General features: G+C 38.8%; 1 protein-coding gene across 2 annotated transcripts in view; it reads right to left on the bottom strand.

The window, feature by feature from the left end:
* LOC105471286 (lysine demethylase 7A) overlaps window positions 1-20,725 on the bottom strand; it is a 96,879-nt gene that overhangs the window by 34,573 nt on the left and 41,581 nt on the right. For both annotated transcript variants that reach the window (XM_011723674.2, XM_011723675.3), the window contains exons 3-9: window positions 16,780-16,897; window positions 12,745-12,905; window positions 10,700-10,841; window positions 9,894-10,080; window positions 7,551-7,713; window positions 3,475-3,562; window positions 2,156-2,262 (exon numbers count right to left, since the gene is read on the bottom strand). In XM_011723674.2, coding sequence (XP_011721976.2) covers window positions 2,156-2,262; window positions 3,475-3,562; window positions 7,551-7,713; window positions 9,894-10,080; window positions 10,700-10,841; window positions 12,745-12,905; window positions 16,780-16,897 — 966 coding nt within the window. The remainder of the gene's footprint in view (window positions 1-2,155; window positions 2,263-3,474; window positions 3,563-7,550; window positions 7,714-9,893; window positions 10,081-10,699; window positions 10,842-12,744; window positions 12,906-16,779; window positions 16,898-20,725) is intronic.

The following is a 20,725-nucleotide window of genomic DNA, read 5'->3' as shown; positions in this document are numbered from 1 at the left end:
AGAGCTGGCAAACAATAGGCCATAATGTAAAGTAAAAAGGTTATGGATAAAAGAACAACATAATTTGGGGTCACAAGACCACTATTCCTGTTTCCAGGATGAAAACGATGGCAATTGCTATAATGATCATTTGGCTTTTGCCTTGATGAGACTGGATTGAATCACTGTGATTGCCAGGTATTCTATACTGATCTGGCTAATAAAATGAAACATCTTAAAACAACCTACAAATACCCTTTCCTAATAATCCTTTTTAAAAAAGTCTTTAATGTACAGAGTCATACTTTCAATCAGACCTCAATGTTTCTGAACTTTTGATGGCCTAACACAAAGACTTAAACAGTTCTAAGACTAAGCAAATTGCTCCTGTGGCTTCACGAGCAATGGCAAAATTTTGTCTTTCAGATAAAGCTCTTAATTTGTTTTAAGAAGTTAAAGAATGAGCTTCTCTTAGACATTAGTGGAAAAAAAGACCACTGTGCATCACTCCAGGAGTACAGGGGGTGTGTGTGTGTGTGTGTGTGTGTGTGTGTGTGTTCGTGGATAGTTTCTCCTAGCTAACCACAAGACAGGAACTTGGAGTCTTAGGACAGGAAGAGAGAAAAGAGGGGAGAAAGTACCCTGAACCAACTATAGAATTGCCAACCTCTTAACCAGAAGGTTCAATAATTGGGATTTATTTCCACAAAACGAGGAAACTTGTGTTTTTATGAGTATATAAAAGTGTTCCTGTCTGTCTAGGCTTGCACTTAAATAGGAGACTATAAACTCTATTGTCCAGTATTTTACTGAAAACTACGTATGACAACTGTACAGTCCACTGTGACATTCCTACAGCCAAGAAAAATAACTGAAAACATTGAATGCATCAGCGATTCATGATAAGGATTCATTTCTGGAGCAAAAACTGGTCTTGTGAAGAAAGGACCTGTCCCCTTCTCATGCATGGGATTCTACCCCCATCCCATAGACCAGAAGCGCTGCCAGGACATCTCTGCGATATGCTGTGAGGTGGGGGGTTTAGGGTACCATTGTTATATGAGTTTTATCATTTTAGTTCTGTACATCCTATCTTGGGAAGTAAATTTTTGGTTATTTCTTTTCATTTTACCTTTTCTTCTTGTTTAACTTTAAAATGGAAAAAGAAGCAAATGTTCAGAATAAACTTTACTGTTTAATCCGTTTATGTCTATTCTGAGAGTTGTCAATTATAATAGTAGCACTATTTACAAACTGACTACAAAAGTTAGACAACACAAAAAGCAGACAAACTATTCTCACTAGCACAAGAGGATGAAAAGCAGGAAATAGAAGCAAGTGACACCAGTCTCCAACTTGAGTGCTCAAAGATTATTAAACCAAAATATTAAAACATCAAAGTCTGAAATTCCACCTTTTAAAAAGTGAGTTCAAATATAAAGACAAGTTCAAAAAAGGTTTTTTTTCTTCAACTACAGAATCATGAACTTTTTTTGCGGGGGGGGAAGAGACAAAGTTTTGCTCTGTCACCATTGCATGATCTCGGCTCAATGCAACCTCTGCCTCCTGGGTTCAAGTAATTCTCCCTGCCTCAGCCTCCCAAGTAGCTGGCATTACAGGCATGCACCACCATGCCCGGCTAATTTTTGTATTTTTTTTAGTAGAGACGGGGTTTCACCATGTTGGCCAGGTTGGTCTTGAACTCCTGACCTCAGGTGATCCGCCTGCCTTGGCCTCCCAAAGTGCTGGGATTACTGAAGTGAACCATTGCGCCCAGCCTAGTTTGCTTTCTTAAAAGGAAATTTTGAGAACATATGTTAGGTAACAGTCTCTTGAAATAAACTGTATTTTTGAGAGTTAGGCACTGTTACATGCTTGATAATGTGTGCAGGCTTCTAGAGTACTAGATGGAATGAACATTTCTAATATTACCTACATTGTTCTGATCCAGGTCTTTTATAACAAATTTTTAAGAACATGGATTGTCAGGTTATGGACTAGAGACTCTAACTTGCTAAAAAGGTTCCTGGATGGGGGAAAACCATATATTTAAAAAACAAAATAGGAGTGACATCCATACTCTACTAGAAAAGGGACTCTTTCTGTAAGGTGGCTATGAGCAAACTGACAAACAATATGCATCATATCATATACAAATATGTAAATTATTAATTACCTTTCAGGGTTTCCAGCAAGTTTTTGGCTACGAACCAACATATGGCTTCAAAGAAAGGGAATTTGAAAAGATCTGGTGTTTTTAGCCTTTTCTCCATCTCGTAACACCTAAATGAATTTGAAGAAATATTTAATATTAATATTAGCATTTCAAAGTTAGATAAAAGTAACCAACTTGAAAATAAGCAGGTCATGATATATAAGACCAATGAAGTATTTTACATTTCTTAGCAACATCACATTTGGACAAGACTGAATTGTGATCTTATCCAGGTTCTGACTTTAAGGAATTTTACGGTATACTTAAGAATTGTAATGGACTTCACAGAAGATCAAGATCACACCTTTGGATGTGTATCCTAGTTTTAACAAAAGAGATTTTTACGAGGGTTCTACTACAAAAAATAAAACTGTGTGTTTCAGAAAACAGCTCCATGTATCCACAACAGTGCAATACTCACCCAAAAGTTTTATTTAGGCTCAACTAGGTATTCCAGCTCAAGACCACAGTTGGCACGAATTACACAGGAGCCATCCCTCCCTCAGGGACAGCTCAGGTACAAAAAGACAAGATCCACACTTGGTAGGTGTGGGAGCTGTTTAAAGCTGCTTAAAGCCTTATGCCCTGTAAGAGCCACTATCTCTTGTAATAACGCCACACACAGATGCATAGCTTCTAGGAATCTCTACGAGTGTGTCAAGTTACAAGAGTTACCACATTCAGGCAAGTCCAAAGACATGGCTCCCTACTAGGTATTTCTAGTTCTCCCAGTCCTGATGCAGTTTATCAATCAGGAATCATTTTTACCATAAGCAGTGTTACCTAGTAAAAGTCAACACTCATTAGACTATCAGGGGAAGAGAGTTATGCAAAGGTCAAATTCTCATACAGAGGAGAAACAGCTATTAATCCTTTACCTACAGCAAAATTAAAGCAGGTGTTTCAATAGTAGTCCTAACTTAGGGCTGCTTTTTTCTAGTACCATATGTCACATCTCAGTCTGACTAGATTTTGTTCATCTCCCTCACTGCAAAAATAGCCAAGGGAGAACACATACATTTTCACAAAATTTTGAAATTTGGAGTATTATCTGAGTAAGTTCCTTTTTTGTTGTTGTTGTTTTAGATTTGAAATGCAAGTATCCCCCTGGCAAAATTTTAAAATACTACTTTTGTTAAAAGCTCTTATTATTAATAATATCTCAGGGACTATTTCCATGGAATCTCAAATAAAACATGCTATTGATTTTTTTTAAGTTAAAAAAAAAGAGTATCCTATTTTTAAAAAGGATAAAAGGTCATTTAAATGCTGACACAAACCTGAGCTGCATGCCAATGTTAAGGTTGTGTAGGAAGTTCCCCCCAAAAGCCATACAGTCCTGAGAAGTGAGCACAGCATGGATCCACCCTGAAATGGTTAAAAATATATACAGCAGTCATTTTTCAAAATGTAAACCAAATAGGATATCTACCTGTGAAGTAACTCAAAATATCAGTATCAGTTTATTTCATATTTCAGTGCTAGAGAAGTTAATGTTTATTATAATACATAGATTTAATTAAATATTTATTAAATGCCTATTATATGGTAGGCTCTATGCTGAGTTTGAGACATAAGGTGAAGGTTTTTGTAGTTCTTAGTGTATTTGCTTTTTTCCTTTTAAAAATAGAGATGGGGTCTCAGTTTGTTGCCCAGGCTAGTCTCAAATTCCTGGCCTCAAGTGATCCTCTCACCTTGGCCTCCGAAAGTGCTGAAATTAAGGCGTGAGCCACTGTGCCCAGCCTGTTTTTGTTTTTTAGTTTAAAAACACAACCCAACTTTATATTAAAGATTTTACTCTCAGACCAGCCAAATCTGGTTTGATTTAGAAAAGCACATTTTCCATTAGAGAACACATGAGGATTGGTGGGACACTCCATCGTCCTGGTGTCATCCTGAAATCAGTGCCCTGAAAGGACTAAGCAGAGGAGGATCAGGAGTCAACCTGAGACCTGACTCTGTAAGAAGGAAAAGGTAGATCACCCACATTTAATTATGAAGGGTTATGGTCCTACAAATATAGGAGTTGCCAAAAAATGATATTTTGTATTTCCATACAAATGCTTACAAAGTGAGAACCATTTCTAAGACACGACATCTAACTTTTGAAAAAAGTGTTGGCAGACTTAAAGACTTCACCAGAAATAAATATATACAAACATATTTGTATGCAAATTAGCTTTTAAAATACACAAATCCCATTTTCTTTATATTTTTCATCTTTTGACCCCTCACTGAACTGTAACACAAAACAAAAACCCTCAAAGGACTCACTTTCAAGTGTGCCCATTTCTGTGCTCAAAGGCACAAAGCCTTGAGCTTGACCTTGAAACCACAAATTAGAAGTCTGTGCCAACTCCAAATCCTACACATCAGTGGTTCTCAATAGCGGCAGTACTGCCTGTTCAGGATGTTTTGGAACGTTTAGGGGTTTTTCTGATTGTCTCAATGATCTGGGAGCACTACTGGCATTTTGTGAGTGGGAGCCAGGAGTGCAACATGTGAGACAGTTCCACACAAAATGAAATTGTCCTGCATCACTCGCGACTGTCAAATTTTCCTGCGCATTCATATAGGTACAAAGCCTGTCCTATTAACTATCTCAGCCTAGAAATTAGAACTCCATTATTATATATTATATATATCTGTATATAGACATGCACACACAGTATTTTTTCACGGTTTTGGCACAATTTCCTGAAATACAAAAATTGTACTGTAGTTTGTTTGAAAGCTTGTCAGTTGCTGACTACCTTGGGAAAAAAAATCACTTTGCCTACAGCAGTGGTTCTCCAAATATGGTCCCCATACCAGCAGTACCTGAATCAGCCAAGAACTTGTTAGAAATGCACATTCTCAGGCCCACTCCAGCTCCACAGAATCTGAACCTTGGCCATGAGGTCCAGCAATCTGTGTTGTAACCAGTCCTCCAGGTGATTCTGATATTCCAGGAAGTATCAGTACCTACACCACTGCTACTGATAGAATTTGTGTTGCCACTAACACACACCTAGATTGATTTCCTTCCTTATGCAATTACCATTTCATTGTCTTCTCTAATGCTGCTGTGCCTAAACAGGCACATACTGAAATAGCATTTCATTATAAATCACCTTTTAATTTCTTTATATTCTAGTTAGGATATTAAATCAATAAAAAACATTATTCTATGAATGTCAATTTATGATTTTGAAGAAGGTACAATAAAATAATATAAAAGCAAGAAGTAGGAAGATTTAAGGGAGGGGCATTCACAATGTGAATCAGTCCATTCACAATGAAAATACTGATACTTATCTAGGCAAATATTCTGGTAGTTCTAAGGCATGTCTTCATTTGTTCAACACACTATTATTATTATATACACCAGAGGCAAGGCTTTCAGCAGGGCCTGTGGAGACAGATCCCTGTGAACTCTACAGTCATTAGGGTCACCAAAACCAGCACACAATTCTCAAAACCACTGGTCTGGACAGTCTATACTCTACATTCATTTACATCTCAAAATGACAGACCTGATACCTATACCTGAGACTACAGCTAAGACTGATACTCAATCCTTTCTTTGAGGGTCTCTCAGGACACACCCTTCGCCTCCTAACTGTCCTAGGACAGCAGCCCAGATTCTTACAGGCTTGGTCTTTAACAGCAATGGAGAGCTAACCATAGTTAAGACTACCAAAATTAAAAACTTTCGTGCATCAAAGGACATTATCAACAAAGTGAGCAGATAACCCACAAAATGGGAGCAAATATTTGCAAATCATACATACTGATATGGGTCTAGTACATAGAATAAAGAATGCTTACAAACTCAACAATTAAAAAGGACAAATAACCCTATTTTAAAATGAGCAAAGGGTTTGAATAGACATTTCTCCAAAGAGAATATGCAAATGCCCAACAAGAAAAATGCTGAGCATCATTACTCATTATGGAAATGCAAATTCAAATCATGACACATCACACCACTAGAATAGAAGGCAATTACAGCACTGGTGAGGGTGTGGAGAAACTGGACTCCAAATACACTGCTGGTGGGAACGTAAAATGGTGCAGCTATTTGGAGAACAGGTCACCAATTCCTCAAGAAGTTAACTGTAGTTAAACCACGTAATGCAGCAATTCTACTACAAGCTATATTTACCCAAGAGAAATGAAAACATACCTCCACATAAAAAATTGTATACAAATGTTCAAAGCAGCACTATTCAAACAGCCAAAATGTGGAAACAACCCAATGTCCACCAACTGGTAAATGGATAAACAAAAGAGGGTAAAGCTGAGTACCCCTTATCCAAAATGCTTGGAACCAGAAGTACTGATTTTTTTTTGGATCTTGGAATATTTGCATTATATACTTACCAGCCGAGCATCCCTAATCTGAAAATCCAAAATCCAAAATGCCTCAGTAAGCATTTCCTCTTGAGGGTCATGCAGATGCTCAAAAGCTTTCAACTGTGGAGCAGTTCAGGTTTTAGACTTTTGGATTTGGGATGCTCAACCTGTATATCCCACAATGGAACATTACTGGGCCATGAAAAGATGAAGTAATGATACATGCTACAACATGGATGAGCCTAGAAGATAATAGGCTAAGTGAAAGAAGCTAGATGCAACAGCCCACATGTTGTATGATTCCATCTACATAAAGTATCCAAAGAGGCAAATCCACAGTGACAGAAAGTACATTCGTGGTTGCCAGGGGCTCAGGGGAGGTGGGAATGCAAAGTAACTGCTAAAGAGTACGGGGTTCCTTTCTGAGACAAGGAAAATGTTCTAGAATTAGTAGTTGGCTTTTAATTAGAACCTCTGGCTTTAACATGTTTGGAAAGTAGTTTTTATGACATTTGTTTGCCCAACTTTATTAATCTACTAAAAACCGCTGAGTTGTAAACTTTAAAAGGGTGAATATTATGGTACGTGAATTTTTTCTCAATAAAAATAAAAATGAAGGCAAATGATATAAATACAATGCCAAAAGAAGTCCTAACTAGAAGAGAAAACCTCTAAGGAACAAAACCTAAAAAGTCCAAGATCAGAATTATTTCTTAACAAATGTCTCCTGACCTCGTGATCCGCCCGTCTCGGCCTCCCAAAGTGCTGGGATTACAGGCTTGAGCCACCGCGCCCGGCGTGAACCCGGGAGGCGGAGCTTGCAGTGAGCTGAGATCCGGCCACTGCACTCCAGCCTGGGCGACAGAGCGAGACTCCGTCTCAAAAAAAAAAACAAAAAAAAACAAATGTCATAAAAACTACTTTCCAAACATGTTAAAGCCAGAGGTTCTAATTAAAAGCCAACTCTATGTGACTGAGTATCAATGATGGTGAGTAGGGGATGGGATGAAAACCTTACCTGTAGGAACAAATAAGGTATGTCCCTGCTTTACGACACATTTGTAGCATTTATCCACCTTATCTCCAAAGAACACCTCACTCTGGGTCACAGATGAACTCCAAGATTCATAACGTGCCAAATTTTCATCTGCTGGCTTTATTAAATAAAAAATCTTCTCACCCTAAAAGGAAGTATCATACTATTTTTGAAAAAGGAAAAGCCACACTTAGGCTAGCCTACATTGATGCAATTTCCCAATACAAGGATACAAATTAAATTAGATAATTATCAGATTTTTTTTAGGTTCAAAAGACGTATTTCACACACCTGATCAGTAGCTATTGCCCTTAGTAAACATTTTCATGTTTAAAGCTCCCCCTCCTCGACTGACAAGGAGTCAATAAAGTAGTGTTGAAGAAATAGCTGCAAGACAGGAAGGCAGAGAAGCACAAACATCCCACTGACCTCCTCTCATTGTCAAGTAGAGAAGTAAATATGTGTTGACAGGCCCACAGTCATCTCTGCAAGCTTTGCCCTTTCTACTAAGATCCATAGCATAATGATTATTTTTAAAAATCTGGCCGGGCGCGGTGGCTCAAGCCTGTAATCCCAGCACTTTGGGAGGCCGAGACGGGCGGATCACGAGGTCAGGAGATCGAGACCATCCTGGCTAACACGGTGAAACCCCGTCTCTACTAAAAAAATACAAAAAACTAGCCGGGCGAGGTGGTGGGCGCCTGTAGTCCCAGCTACTCGGGAGGCTGAGGCAGGAGAATGGCGTAAACCCGGGAGGCGGAGCTTGCAGTGAGCTGAGATCCGGCCACTGCACTCCAGCCCGGGCGACAGAGCAAGACTTCGTCTCAAAAAAAAAAAAAATAAATAAATAAATAAATAAATAAATAAAAATCTATAAATAAACTTTCTTTAATAAACTAATTCTTTGCTTCTTCACGAAAAAAAAAAAAAAAAAAAGAAAAAAGGAACCCAAGGACCCAGCATCAAATATAGCCCAGAACATTGCTGAGGAACAAGCATTTGATATAGATGAAGACTGAGTTTCTACATCAGTACTCTGCAATAGAACTTTCTGTGATGATGGAAATGTTTTGTATCTGTGCTAACCAATACAGTAGTCATTAGCCACATGTGGCTACTGAGCACTTGAAATGTGCCTAGTATAAACAAGGAACTGAATTTTTAATTACATTCCATTTTAATCATTTAAATTTAGTCACACATGGCTAGTGCTAACTGTTTTGAACAATGCAGCTCTAGATAAAGCAAGGTGAATATAAATTGAAAAGAACTGGTTTTTTGTTTGTTCGGTTTTTTGAGATAGAGTCTCATTCTGTTGCCCAGGCTGGAGTGCAGTGGTGCAATCACAGCGCACTGCGGCCTCAACTTCCTGGGCTCAAGTGATCCTCCTGCCTTAGCCTCTTGAGTAGCTGTGACTACAGGGATGAGCCATCATGCCTGGCTACTTTTTTTATTTTTATTTTTAGAGACAGGGTCTCACTATGTTGCTCAGGCTGGTCTTGAACTCTTGGGCTCAAATAATTTTCCCGGGTTGGCCTGCTCTCAAAGTGCTGGGATTATGGGTGTAAGCCACCACACCCAGCCAAGAACTGGTATTTTTATGGCATTCCTGACTTATCCAACAAGCTATCCTAGCCCAACATTAAGGCCAGAAGCAATTATTACTGTAATTTTGCTCCTTCATAGATGTTTAATTCAGGGATTAAAGGATAATTAACTAGGGGGAAAAGAATCAAAAAGAGACAAAAGCCTAAAAGAAACCAACTTAAAAGATGAGGGCAGAAAGTAAATCTAATATAAATTTAGAAGTCAAGGCTCTTCCATTATTTGAGATTTTTTTTTTTTTTTTTTTTGAGACGGAGTCTCACGCTGTTGCCCAGGCTGGAGTGCAGTGGCGCGATCTCGGCTCACTGCAAGCTCCGCCTCCCGGGTTCCCGCCATTCTCCTGCCTCAGCCTCCTGAGTAGCTGGGACTACAGGCGCCCGCCACCGCGCCCGGCTAATTTTTTGTATTTTTAGTAGAGACGGGGTTTCACTGTGGTCTCGATCTCCTGACCTTGTGATCCGCCCGTCTCGGCCTCCCAAAGTGCTGGGATTACAGACTTGAGCCACCGTGCCCGGCCTTATTTGAGATTTTTTTAAAAAATCGTACGTTTAAAGGCAAAGTGAGAGTTCCTGGTTAAAAAGTAAAAAAAAAAAAAAAAAAAAAAAAAAAAAAAAAACCACTTCCCCTTTTACAAGTAACATTTATAAGAAATGAGTATACCACTGAAAAACTAGGGCTATCTGTCTGTCAGTGAGAGAACAAAAAATACCCCAATCTTACCCAGAGGACATGGTACCAGACTGAAGTTCCACCGAAGTCAATGTGGAAATCTGTATAGCTGTCTTGAACTCCCATTAAGCAATATTTCTGAACAAACGGCTTGGGAAAGACTGAATCATCTGGCCAATAATTTTCTACCCAGGAAAGTTTTTTGGCTATATCAGGGACCTCCACCAATTCAGACATCCTTTTAAAAAAGAAACACACATACATACCCACATCATGCAAATTAAAAATTCTTAAAAACTGCTTCTCCCATCTATTCCCAAACCAAATAATTAAATGGAACTTTAGGTTAACAACAACACTTAAAAGTTTAAAATACATGTTTTTTGTTTTTGAGACTCAGTCTTGCTCTGTTGCCTAGGCTGGAGTGCGGTGGCGTGATCTCGGCTCACTGCAAACTCTGTCCTGCCAGGTTCAAGAGATTCTCGTGCCTCAGCCTCTCTGAGTAGCTGGGATTACAGGCATGTGCCATCACACCCAGTTGATTTTTGTATTTTTAGTAGAGAGGGGGTTACACCATGTTGGCCAGGCTGGTTTTGAACTCCTGGCATCAAGCAATCCACCCACCTTGGCCTCCCAAAACGCTGGGATTACAGGCATAAGCCACCGTGCCCAGCCACAAATTTAAAATACATCTTATTTCTAAACATCTCTGAGCGTCCCAATGCAAAATTTATAACACTGCTACCACTGGACAACTTTAGAAGTCACAACTATGTTTCTTCCTAAAATAAATACATCATTAAACTACATTTAGCTAACACTCAGAATGCTAAACCAAAATGCCGAGAACTACTCACTTTGTATCTGAAAATTCAAGGCTGATCACATTTAACACTTTTGGTCTGTTAGGATTCAGGAAGTATTTAACATAATTGTGAAGTGTCATCTTGCTGTCTGCCTGTCTCGCCACATCAATGACATCTATCACTTTGTCACCACCTGCAGAGAAAAATTACAGTCTTCTTATTGGACTTTTAAGAGTTACATCAGCAGATGCCCTAATCAAAAAATATCTTAACTTAGTATGATATTTAAACCAAGTATAAAACTATGTAGTCTAGACAAAGATTTTCCCTATACTCTTAATTTCCCAAGTTCAATTGGACCTTTCAGGAAAAAAGGGACAATTTTTCAGAGGAAAAGGAAAGCAGTGAGACAGAGTTGCATAATTTACACCAAACATAAAAATGTATACGGCTTATAAAGCTTTCTGTATAGCAATGATATCTTGGTGTACAGCTCATAATGACAAAAAATACATTACATTGGCATGTAGAAATTGTGCAACATTTTCTGGATTTCAGTTTTCTCAGGCATAAAGTGGGGAGATTGACTTTTCCCTTTCACTTTTGTAACACTTAAAATATTCTAAGGCTATTATTTCAAAAAAAACACATGACGCATTGGGGAATTAGCATGCAAGTTGACCAGGGTATTTTCTGCCCTCCTGGTATTGTCTTCTAATATTCTCCTTCAAGAAAAAATTAGTGATTGGGAAGCAAAAATCAGTTCACATTAGTACCACTGTCCGAAGGCCTGAGTTCCAAATTGTGATTAATTTATAGTTTTCGTATAAATCCATGAGGTAATGTTTACAGACCACTGCACTGCTACACTAGGAGGCACAAATAGTTTGACAATGGACTATGGGATAAGGTAGAATTCAAAATATGGTAATACTTAACCAATTTGAAATAAAAAAGCAAATAAATGCCATTTTCTTACTTTAATGCAACTTCACATAGGTTTAGAAAGTCTTGCCTTATAGACTTCTTTATCTTCAGGAAGTAACACAGTTCTGTTCATAGTATTTAACTGAAGTGCTCTGCAGTACCAAAAAGTTAGCTATCAAGCAGTTTGAGCATCTTTTTCCTGCACATGTATTACACTAGCTATTTGTTTTACAGTTGTTATCTATGCAAATAGGTTCAGGTTAATCCTTAGCCCCATCCTCTTACTTGTCAAATACTCAAATTTAGCTGAATATGAAGTTACAATATTTAGATAGATTTCCTCAGTGAAACAATAATCTATGAGAATTATTAACCAATGGCTCAATAAAGGGACAAGTTCTTAGATATTCCATGCTGAGGAGATAATGTAGTAAATATACAATTTTGAGTCAGAATAGATTTGGGATCTAATCTACTGCTGACAAGGAGTAACATCTACATATAGTCAGCTTTATCTATAAATATGATGAGAATGAATGAAATGACTGAAAATGTCAACAACGTGGCAAGGAGTAAAGGGTTTCCCCCTTTATTTCTCATGTCTTTCTGTTTCTTTGGGAAATTTTCAAAATCACAAATTAAGTCCAGACATCATTAAATGGCAATATTCACCAAGTCATTACTATAAAAACAGGATTGAAAATGATCTGCTCTTTTTACCACCTTTCCTCAAAGCAACAGCAGGTCACAAAGCAGACTATAGAGGACTAACTGTGCAGCTGGTATATTGGGATCTGGGAATTTTGCACCTGTATTCTACAGATGCCTACAATCAATCAAATTTTCCAGTATCTTCTTCCTGGTATCTATATCTATCCCTCAGTAATGATTTTCCCTAAGCAAGTATCAGAAAACTTAATGGCACAAAAGAAAGCAGCAGGATGAGGCTGAGTAAATAGGAACAAGCAAAATGTGTCATTCTGTTTTTCTGGCAGCTGTAGGTCTGCTGAGAAAAATTAGTTTTCCATATAGATGATACTGAGTCTCATTTTTCTGAGCAGAAAACTAAACTAAATTGACATTTCTTCATTTAACCTTTAATATTACCAGGACTATCATTTTTACTTTTACCACGTTTTCCCAGGTACTTAAAGAAATAAAGTTCGTACCTACATAACGTTCCACATCCATCACAGAAAATGTAGGTGGAGGGAGCCTGAGTCCTAGATCATCTAATTTAGGGACCATAATAGGGACATCAAATCCATGTTTCTCCAGATATCTTTGTGTCAGCTGGCTGCCATGCATCTTTACAATTATTTCATCGGCACTAAGGAAAAACATAAGAATAAAAATGTCATTTTTATTGGTAAGTTCAGTTTAAAAAAAATACTGTGGTGATGGGTTAATTCATATACTGGATTATCTATATCACTGGATCTTAACCTATAATATCTCATTCTTCTTTTAATGACAAATGTTTTATAAATCTCCCTTTGCTATCCTAAACTAAAATTTATAATGTAATATACATAATTCAATACATGTAATTAGAAATATATATAAAGTGCTCTAAATGCAAAAAGAAAAACCCAACCTAGTTTATAGTAAAATATGTACAAGTTGAGTATCCCTAATCCAAAAATACGAACTCTAAAATGCTCCAAAATCCAAAATGTTTTGAGTGTTGATATGATGCTCAAAGGAAGTGCTTATTGGAGCATTTCAGATTTTCAGATTAGGGATGCTCAGTTGCTAAGTATAATGCAAATGTTCCAAAATCCAAAAAAAAAAAAAGAGTCTGAAATCGTTTCTGAAACACTTCTGTTTCTTAGCATTTTGGATAAGGAATACTCAACCTGTATTTTAGTATGTAAACTACACTAGAAGACATAATAAAATAATAGGATGCTTACAACTAGTTGTAATGAATGGTTAGATTTAAGTTAAGTAGAAACACCAGAAGCCACTTGATACAGGCTGTGTAGAAATTTGGGAGAACAAAAGGTAGAGTGTGCATTAGAATAAAAACTAGTCAGGCCAGACGCGGTGGCTCACGTCTTTAATTTCCAGCACTTTGGGAGGCTGAGGTGAGTGGATCACCTGAGATCAGGAGTTCGAGACCAGCCTGACCAACATGGTGAAACCTCGTCTCTACTAAAAATACAAAAATTAGCTGGGTGTGGTGGTGGGCATCTGTAATCCCAGCTACTTGAGAGGCTGAGGCAGAAGAATCGCTTGAACCTGGGAGACGGAGATTGCGCCACTGCACTCCAGCCTGTGTGACAAGAGCAAAACTCCATCTCAAAAATAAATAAATACATAAATAAATAAAAACAAAAACTAGTCAGATTTTATCTGACTATAAAATTCTATACAACTATCTAAAGTCTAATGGAACACAGAACAATTAATTCTTATTCTGCATACTGGAAGATGACTAGCATCCCTGGTCCCTGCCCACTGAGACAAGTGTCCAAAACGCTCCCATTGAAAACTACCGATTTAAATGATCCGTTATAACCAGTATTTAGTAAGTCTTTTTTTTGAGATGGAGTCTCGCTCTGTTGCCCAGGCTGGAGTGCGGTGGCACGATCTCAGCTCATTGCAAGCTCCGCCTCCTGGGTTCAGGACATTCTCCTGCCTCAGCCTCCCGAGTAGCTGGGACTACAGGTGCCTGCCACCACGACCAGCTAATTTTTTGTATTTTTAGTAGAGATGGGTTTCACTGTGTTAGCCAGGATGGTCTTCATCTTCTGACCTTGTGATCCGCCCACCTTGGCCTCCCAAAGTACTGGGAATACAGGTGTGAGCCACCGCACTGGGCCTAGTAAGTCTTAATACCAGGTAGTAACTTTAAGCCAAGAATGGTTGGATCTCCAGTTGCCCTCTCTGATGACCAACAGATTACAGGCATTACATTAACATAAGTGTAGTTTGTCCCTTTGCCCACCAGATCTCTTCCAATGGGGCATTCCAGTTTTTACCTCCCAATTGCTCGCAGGATATAGCTGCTATACTTTCAAAACTAAGTGTGACACTTGCCTTAAAGGTTAAAACACAATAGTCTCCACTTCTACAATCAGATCTTAACTATCTGATGTCACCTGCTGCCTAGGTGGCAAGAAGACAGGAGAAAAAGCAGATGCTGGTTCTCCGAATTACTGGGCTCCCATCTTCCAATCCTCTCCATAAGGCAACGGCAAGTCTGAGGCCTAAGAAAACTAAGAGTCCTCTCCTAGATATTCTTGTTCTTCTTCACTTGACTCATCTACTGAACTGGAGCTCTGTATTACCTCTCAGTTTCCCCAATAAGCATTCACAACTGTCCCTCCTTCCCCCAACCTCTGAGGATTAAATAATTCCTTCAACTTCAATCTAAAGAAGAATTTTAAATCACTTGTATTCCCTGATCTCAAATGTTTGGTGTTTTACTTCCTCTTTTGATCAAACATATATAATGACAAGTGTTTAAAATATAGGTACATTTTTTGCAAGAGGAAAATCTGGAGACAAACTAAACATATATCATATGGGGATGGTTAAGCAAATTATGGTACCTATAGATTACTGCATACTACACAGCATTTAGGAAGTGAGGTAAATCTATGCATAGGTATGGAAGGATATCTGAAATATAAGAGTAAAAAAGGCAAATTGTACAACACTATGCATAACATAATCCCATTTTAAGAACATTATATATATCCATACATCCATATACACAAATGTTTTAATGTTTTTATGTAGAAAAGGATCTCAAAAAACTTACACTAAGTCTTAAAATAGGGGAGGGGAAAGATAACTCATTCACTTTATACGCTTCTGTGTTAATCATACTGAGTATGTGTAATTTAACAGTTATTGCTATTCTACTATGGTTTGAAATGATATAAAGCTTTATGGCATTAAAACCCAAAGATCCCGAACTAATGGTAATTACATTTTGGACATTTGTGATCATCTCTATAACCTGTTCTCATTTGTGGTCACTGGCAGTAAAGTCACATAAATTATTAGGCCAGTGTTTCTAACACTACATTTTTGTGTCAGAAACCTATTTGGAAAAAAAAGAAAGCTATAGCTCCTCTCCCTGAGAAATGGACACTCCCAACTGACACTAAATTATACATACCATTCATTTTAGGGAGCTCACAAACCTCTCACAGGCCCACCAACAGAACCAGACTGAAAACTTTGGGCCTAGGTGCCAAACCAATCAAGCATGAGCCAATAAAAAAGAAAACATGCGAACATTTCTCCTACAACTTGGAAACTGATAAAAAAGAATATTTGAGAATAGGGTATTTAACACCACAAAAATCATGTGGAAACACTACATTTTAAATATGTGTTCTTTCTGTCTCTCAACAGACCTGAATGATAAGCCAATGATGCTTATCATTATGTTTCTGTGTAAGGATTAAGGGGCAGGGGGCTAGAGAGGAATTCTAAAGACTAAGGAGAAATAGCAGGGGTTTTATCATTTCAGGATCTGAAATAATTCCATAATAAGCTGCATGTGATACTGTGATTTAAATTTAAATTGTGCTTCCCCTCTTTAACAAGCCTGGCTATGATCTTGTGTAAAAGTCTATTAAGCATTATCACTTGAAATAGATGTCAGGCAGTGAGTAGGAAATGATCCAAATTAGCATGATTAAATGCTTTATAATGCTTTCGACTCTCTTTGAGCCAGACAACTCAAATATATTCCATTATTTTTTTAAAAATCAAAAAGCCCACTCCTGCAGTGGTTGTGTGTGCTTCTGGTGGACCTAGGGCAAAGATGCATATAAAAGCAATGGAGAAAAAGCAGAGTTGGGAAAACAGGAGAAGGTGAGGCAAAAGAAAAAAAAACAGGCAGCAGCTGCATATCATAAGGAACCAAGTACTGGGAACAACTCCCTCAGGTTAGCGTATTTCAAACTTTTTGGACTGTGGCCCACACCTAAATGTTTTTATAGGGTGACCCAGTGTGCATATACATGTAACAAAAGTTCCAAGAAAATATGCTTACTTACTTCCACCTATTACTTGGAATGTACTGATACTTTTCCATTTCATTAAGGAAGTAAAAAGGTGAAAAGGTGGCTGAGGACAATAATGGGTTGCAGCCTAAGTTTGAAAACATTGCCTTTACGTAATACCACTCTATGAGACGACATTCTTACGTTTTCTTTTATCAGAGTAAGTTTCCATACCTTGGGAAGACTCGAGAGCGTAATTCCTTAATGAAAGTTCTAGTTCCAGCTTGCACTGGTTTGGAACCATCATCAATTTCTGTGTAGTCATGCCTGTGCCAGTTCCTCCTCTTTTTCACTGGATTTTTAGAAGATTTAAAAAAAATGATTTTGGTAACTGGTGATACTATATGCTTTCTAATCATTATATCCAACATAATCAGAAATAACAATTGTAAATACATTAAAAACATTCGAGTTTTTTTTGTTTTTAAGACCACACACGTTTATATATATTTGGATTAAGAAAATGAATCACAAGCCATATAAAATTGAGATAAATTGGAAAACTCTAAGGTAAGTACCATGTCTATTCCCAGCTGCCTAGAACAAAAGATCCATTAAAAATCCATGGCGTGAATTTCCACCATGGGTCGGAAGGATGGAAGACAAAGGTTTTCCTGCAACTTTCCCAACCACCTCCCACCAGTGCAGCGAGTGCTCCCATGGTTGAGAATCAAATACAGGTGTGTTTCTAAACACTGGAACAAAGCGGTCTTGCTGCCACATGAGTGGAGCCCGGAGCTCGGATTCTGAAATCCAAACCCAGGCCTGCCATCACCAGGCTGCGTGGAGAATGAAGACAGGGAGCCAGGCAGATGGTCTCTCCATACATCCATCTTAACATGCAGCCATGGGAAGGAAACTGGGATGGGAGTTGTGTCCCTCCCCAAAACTCATTTCTTTGGTTGCCTGATGTCAACTCCTGCCTTAGACATTCCATCCCCAACTCTTTCTCCTTCGTTTTTATCCCTTCATGTTACACCCAGTGAATGCTGCTTCATTGTCTTAAAACCGAAACAGAAATGGGGAGGTAGGTAGCACGGATGGGGAGTGCATGAACTCTACAGGATGAGGGTGCTCTGCACTAGCTCCTCTAAAACCTGAGTCCTCTGTTCACTCTGCACACACATCACAGAGGGCTGCCGGCCGGCGGCCAAGGCATTTGGTGAGGGCCCCATCTCGTGGACCCTCCAGATGCCCCTTCATCCTCTCTGAGCTTGAACACCGGGGCTTGAAAGGTGGCCAAAGAGCTGGCAAGGACACAAATATGGGGCATTCAAACTCCTAGGAAAGATCACAATTTTGCTCCCACGCCCAGGGGACTAGGAGTGGGGTGAAAGAGCCCATCGTAATAGAGCGAATGTGGATCCTTATCCCCAGAGGTAGAATCATTTTACCCAGTACCAGAAACACCAGCTTCCAGTTCTTGTTTTTACAGTAACTCCTGATAGCAGACCTGGCCCCCTCCCACTTCCAGTACCCTCCGCCCCTTGCAAAGGGGCCACAAAGTGCATGCACGGCTAACCGTGTGGATGCTGCCCACAGCCATGGCCACTCACCCCTCGCTCGTGTGCACAGCCTCCCCACATATATACACAGGTACATGTAACGCATGGTGGCCAGAGAGACATTTACACTGTGAGTGTGAGGCCCGGCTTAGGCCTGCATCCTTGGGCAGGGTCTGCCCCTTGGTCCCAGGGTCCTAAGGCTGCTCTGCAACCAGCCCCAAGCCTTAGTGTTTTATCCTGAGGATGGAGGGGTTGAAAACACTCAAGTTTTTAATGCATTTCCAGGCCTGAGAATTTTGCTTAATGTAATGCTGCAATTAGAGACAATTAACTGTGGATTTTTAAAACCTATTCTTTTTATTTCAAAATATTTAAAATTAAAGCAAGGAATTCAAATCAGCAGATGGAGCCTTTTATAATGTCCACACTTACAGATACTATACAATTTCCAAATTATATACAATTATGATTTTCATCAGAACATTAGGTCCTAATGATTATCCAGATAATCCAAATCATCTTCTCAGGACAGGGCCTTCATCTCACATCAGAAATCTATTCTAATAGCATCATTCCTCCCTCTTTCATGTGAAGACTTATCCCCAAATAAGCACAGTTATACTGACATAAAAAAGAGCAGGTGACTGAGTCATAATTAAAGAAAGACGGGTAGGATGACAAAATAAATAACTTCATTCATTCCAATGCTAAGACCCTGTAATTCTACAGCTCTGGAAGGCTATGACCTTGAGTAGTCACAGCAATCGAAATCAGAAGACTTGGATTTGATTCCTAGTTCAGCCAATAGCTTTCTCTGCAACCTTGGGCAGGTCACTTAACACCGCTGGATCCAGATTCCTCAATGTAGGAATTAAGCGGTGGATTAAACTGCTAATTTTCAAACTGTGTGGAAGAACCCTTCACAAAGGGGCGATGGAGAAAAAGCCAAGGGTTAATCTCTGGACCTCATTCCTCTTTCCAGCAGACCGGCACTACCTACAGCTCTTGTGCGTTCTATCAATGTACAATTTCAGTTTTAATTTTTTTTTTAAGCTTGAAAATTACTCTTAAGCCTAAAACCTCTATGAGTCTGGAAAATGTACTGACGTCTGCAATTTATTTAGAAATGCATCCAAAAAAGTAAGATGGGTAGACAGAACAGTTACATGGATAGACATGTGGTAAAGCATATAATGAAAATGTTAATAACAGTAGAATCTAGATGATAAGGCTTATAGGTGCTTGCTGTAAAATTCATCCAATTTTTCCTATATGTTTGAACATTTTCATAACAATAATGTTTTGGGGAAAACAACTTTATGATTCCAAGTTATTTTAAACCTTCCCTGCCTTACAAAGATCATAGTAATACAAAAACATTGGGTCCTCACGTGAATAAGAAGTCACAATAATTAATAAAGGTGGAAATCAGGCTTATTCCTATCTAAGAGTCTAAAACAAGATTCCCAAGTAACTTATGGCAGCCAAATCTTCAATATGGAAGAGGTCAAGTTCCACTAAAAAAACCCAAAAAAACCAAAAAACTCACAAGAAAAATTTAGAATCACAAAGCAAACTTCCTAGGAAATTCCATTAAGGCATCCTTTGCATGTTATTTTTTCTCATTTAAAATCACTCCTAAAATTTGAGTGTATTTAATTCCAGATTTTTTTCAGCTATATATAGATACACAACTCCATTTCTTTTCTTTTTTTTTTTTTTTTTTGAGATGGAGTCTTACCCTGTTGCCAGGCTGGAGGACAATGGCACGATCTCGGCTCATAGAAACCTCTGCCTCCCAGGTTCAAGCAATTCCCGTGCATCAGCCTCCCGAGTAGCTGGGACTACAGGCGTGCACCACCACACTCGGCTTTTAGTGGTTTTTTTTGTATTTTAGTAGAGATGGGGTTTCACCATGTTGGCCAGGATGGTCTCAATCTCCTGACCTTGTGATCCACCCACCTTGGCCTCCCAAAGTGCTGGGACTACGGGTGTGAGCCACCAAGCCCAGCCCATAACTCCATTTTATCTTCAACTGGGATCACAATGTTTATCCTGCTTATCTTTCTTATTATATCACAAGCATTTTCTCCTTATTAAATATTTAAAACAGACTACAATTTTAAGATGTAGATATACCATATTATAATCATTTTTTTGATTCTTAAGTATTTAGTTCATTCTGAATCTTTCTTCAAAGTTGAGATTCATGTTTGTATATGTTTCCCTGATTAATTCCTCAGAATAAATTCTAAGAAATGCTAGAAGAAAGATCAACATTTTTTTTTTTTTTTTTTTTTTTTTGAGACAGAGTCTAGCTCTGTTGCCCAGGCTGGAGTGCAGTGGCCGGATCTCAGCTCACTGCAAGCCCCGCCTCCCGGGTTCACGCCATTCTCCTGCCTCAGCCTCCCGAGTAGCTGGGAGTACAGGCGCCCGCCACCTCGCCCGGCTAATTTTTTTTTTGTATTTTAGTAGAGACGGGGTTTTACCGTGTTAGCCAGGATGGTCTCGATCTCCTGAACTTGTGATCCGCCCGTCTCGGCCTCCCAAAGTGCTGGGATTACAGGCTTGAGCCACCGCGCCCGGCCAAGAAAGATCAACATTTTAAAGATAAT

This window comes from Macaca nemestrina, chromosome 4 (genome assembly GCF_043159975.1).
Source record: "Macaca nemestrina isolate mMacNem1 chromosome 4, mMacNem.hap1, whole genome shotgun sequence".
Classification (NCBI taxonomy): Eukaryota; Metazoa; Chordata; class Mammalia; order Primates; family Cercopithecidae; genus Macaca; species Macaca nemestrina.
The sequence above is the reverse complement of the archived record's forward strand: the minus strand, read 5'-3'. Positions and strand labels throughout refer to the sequence as shown.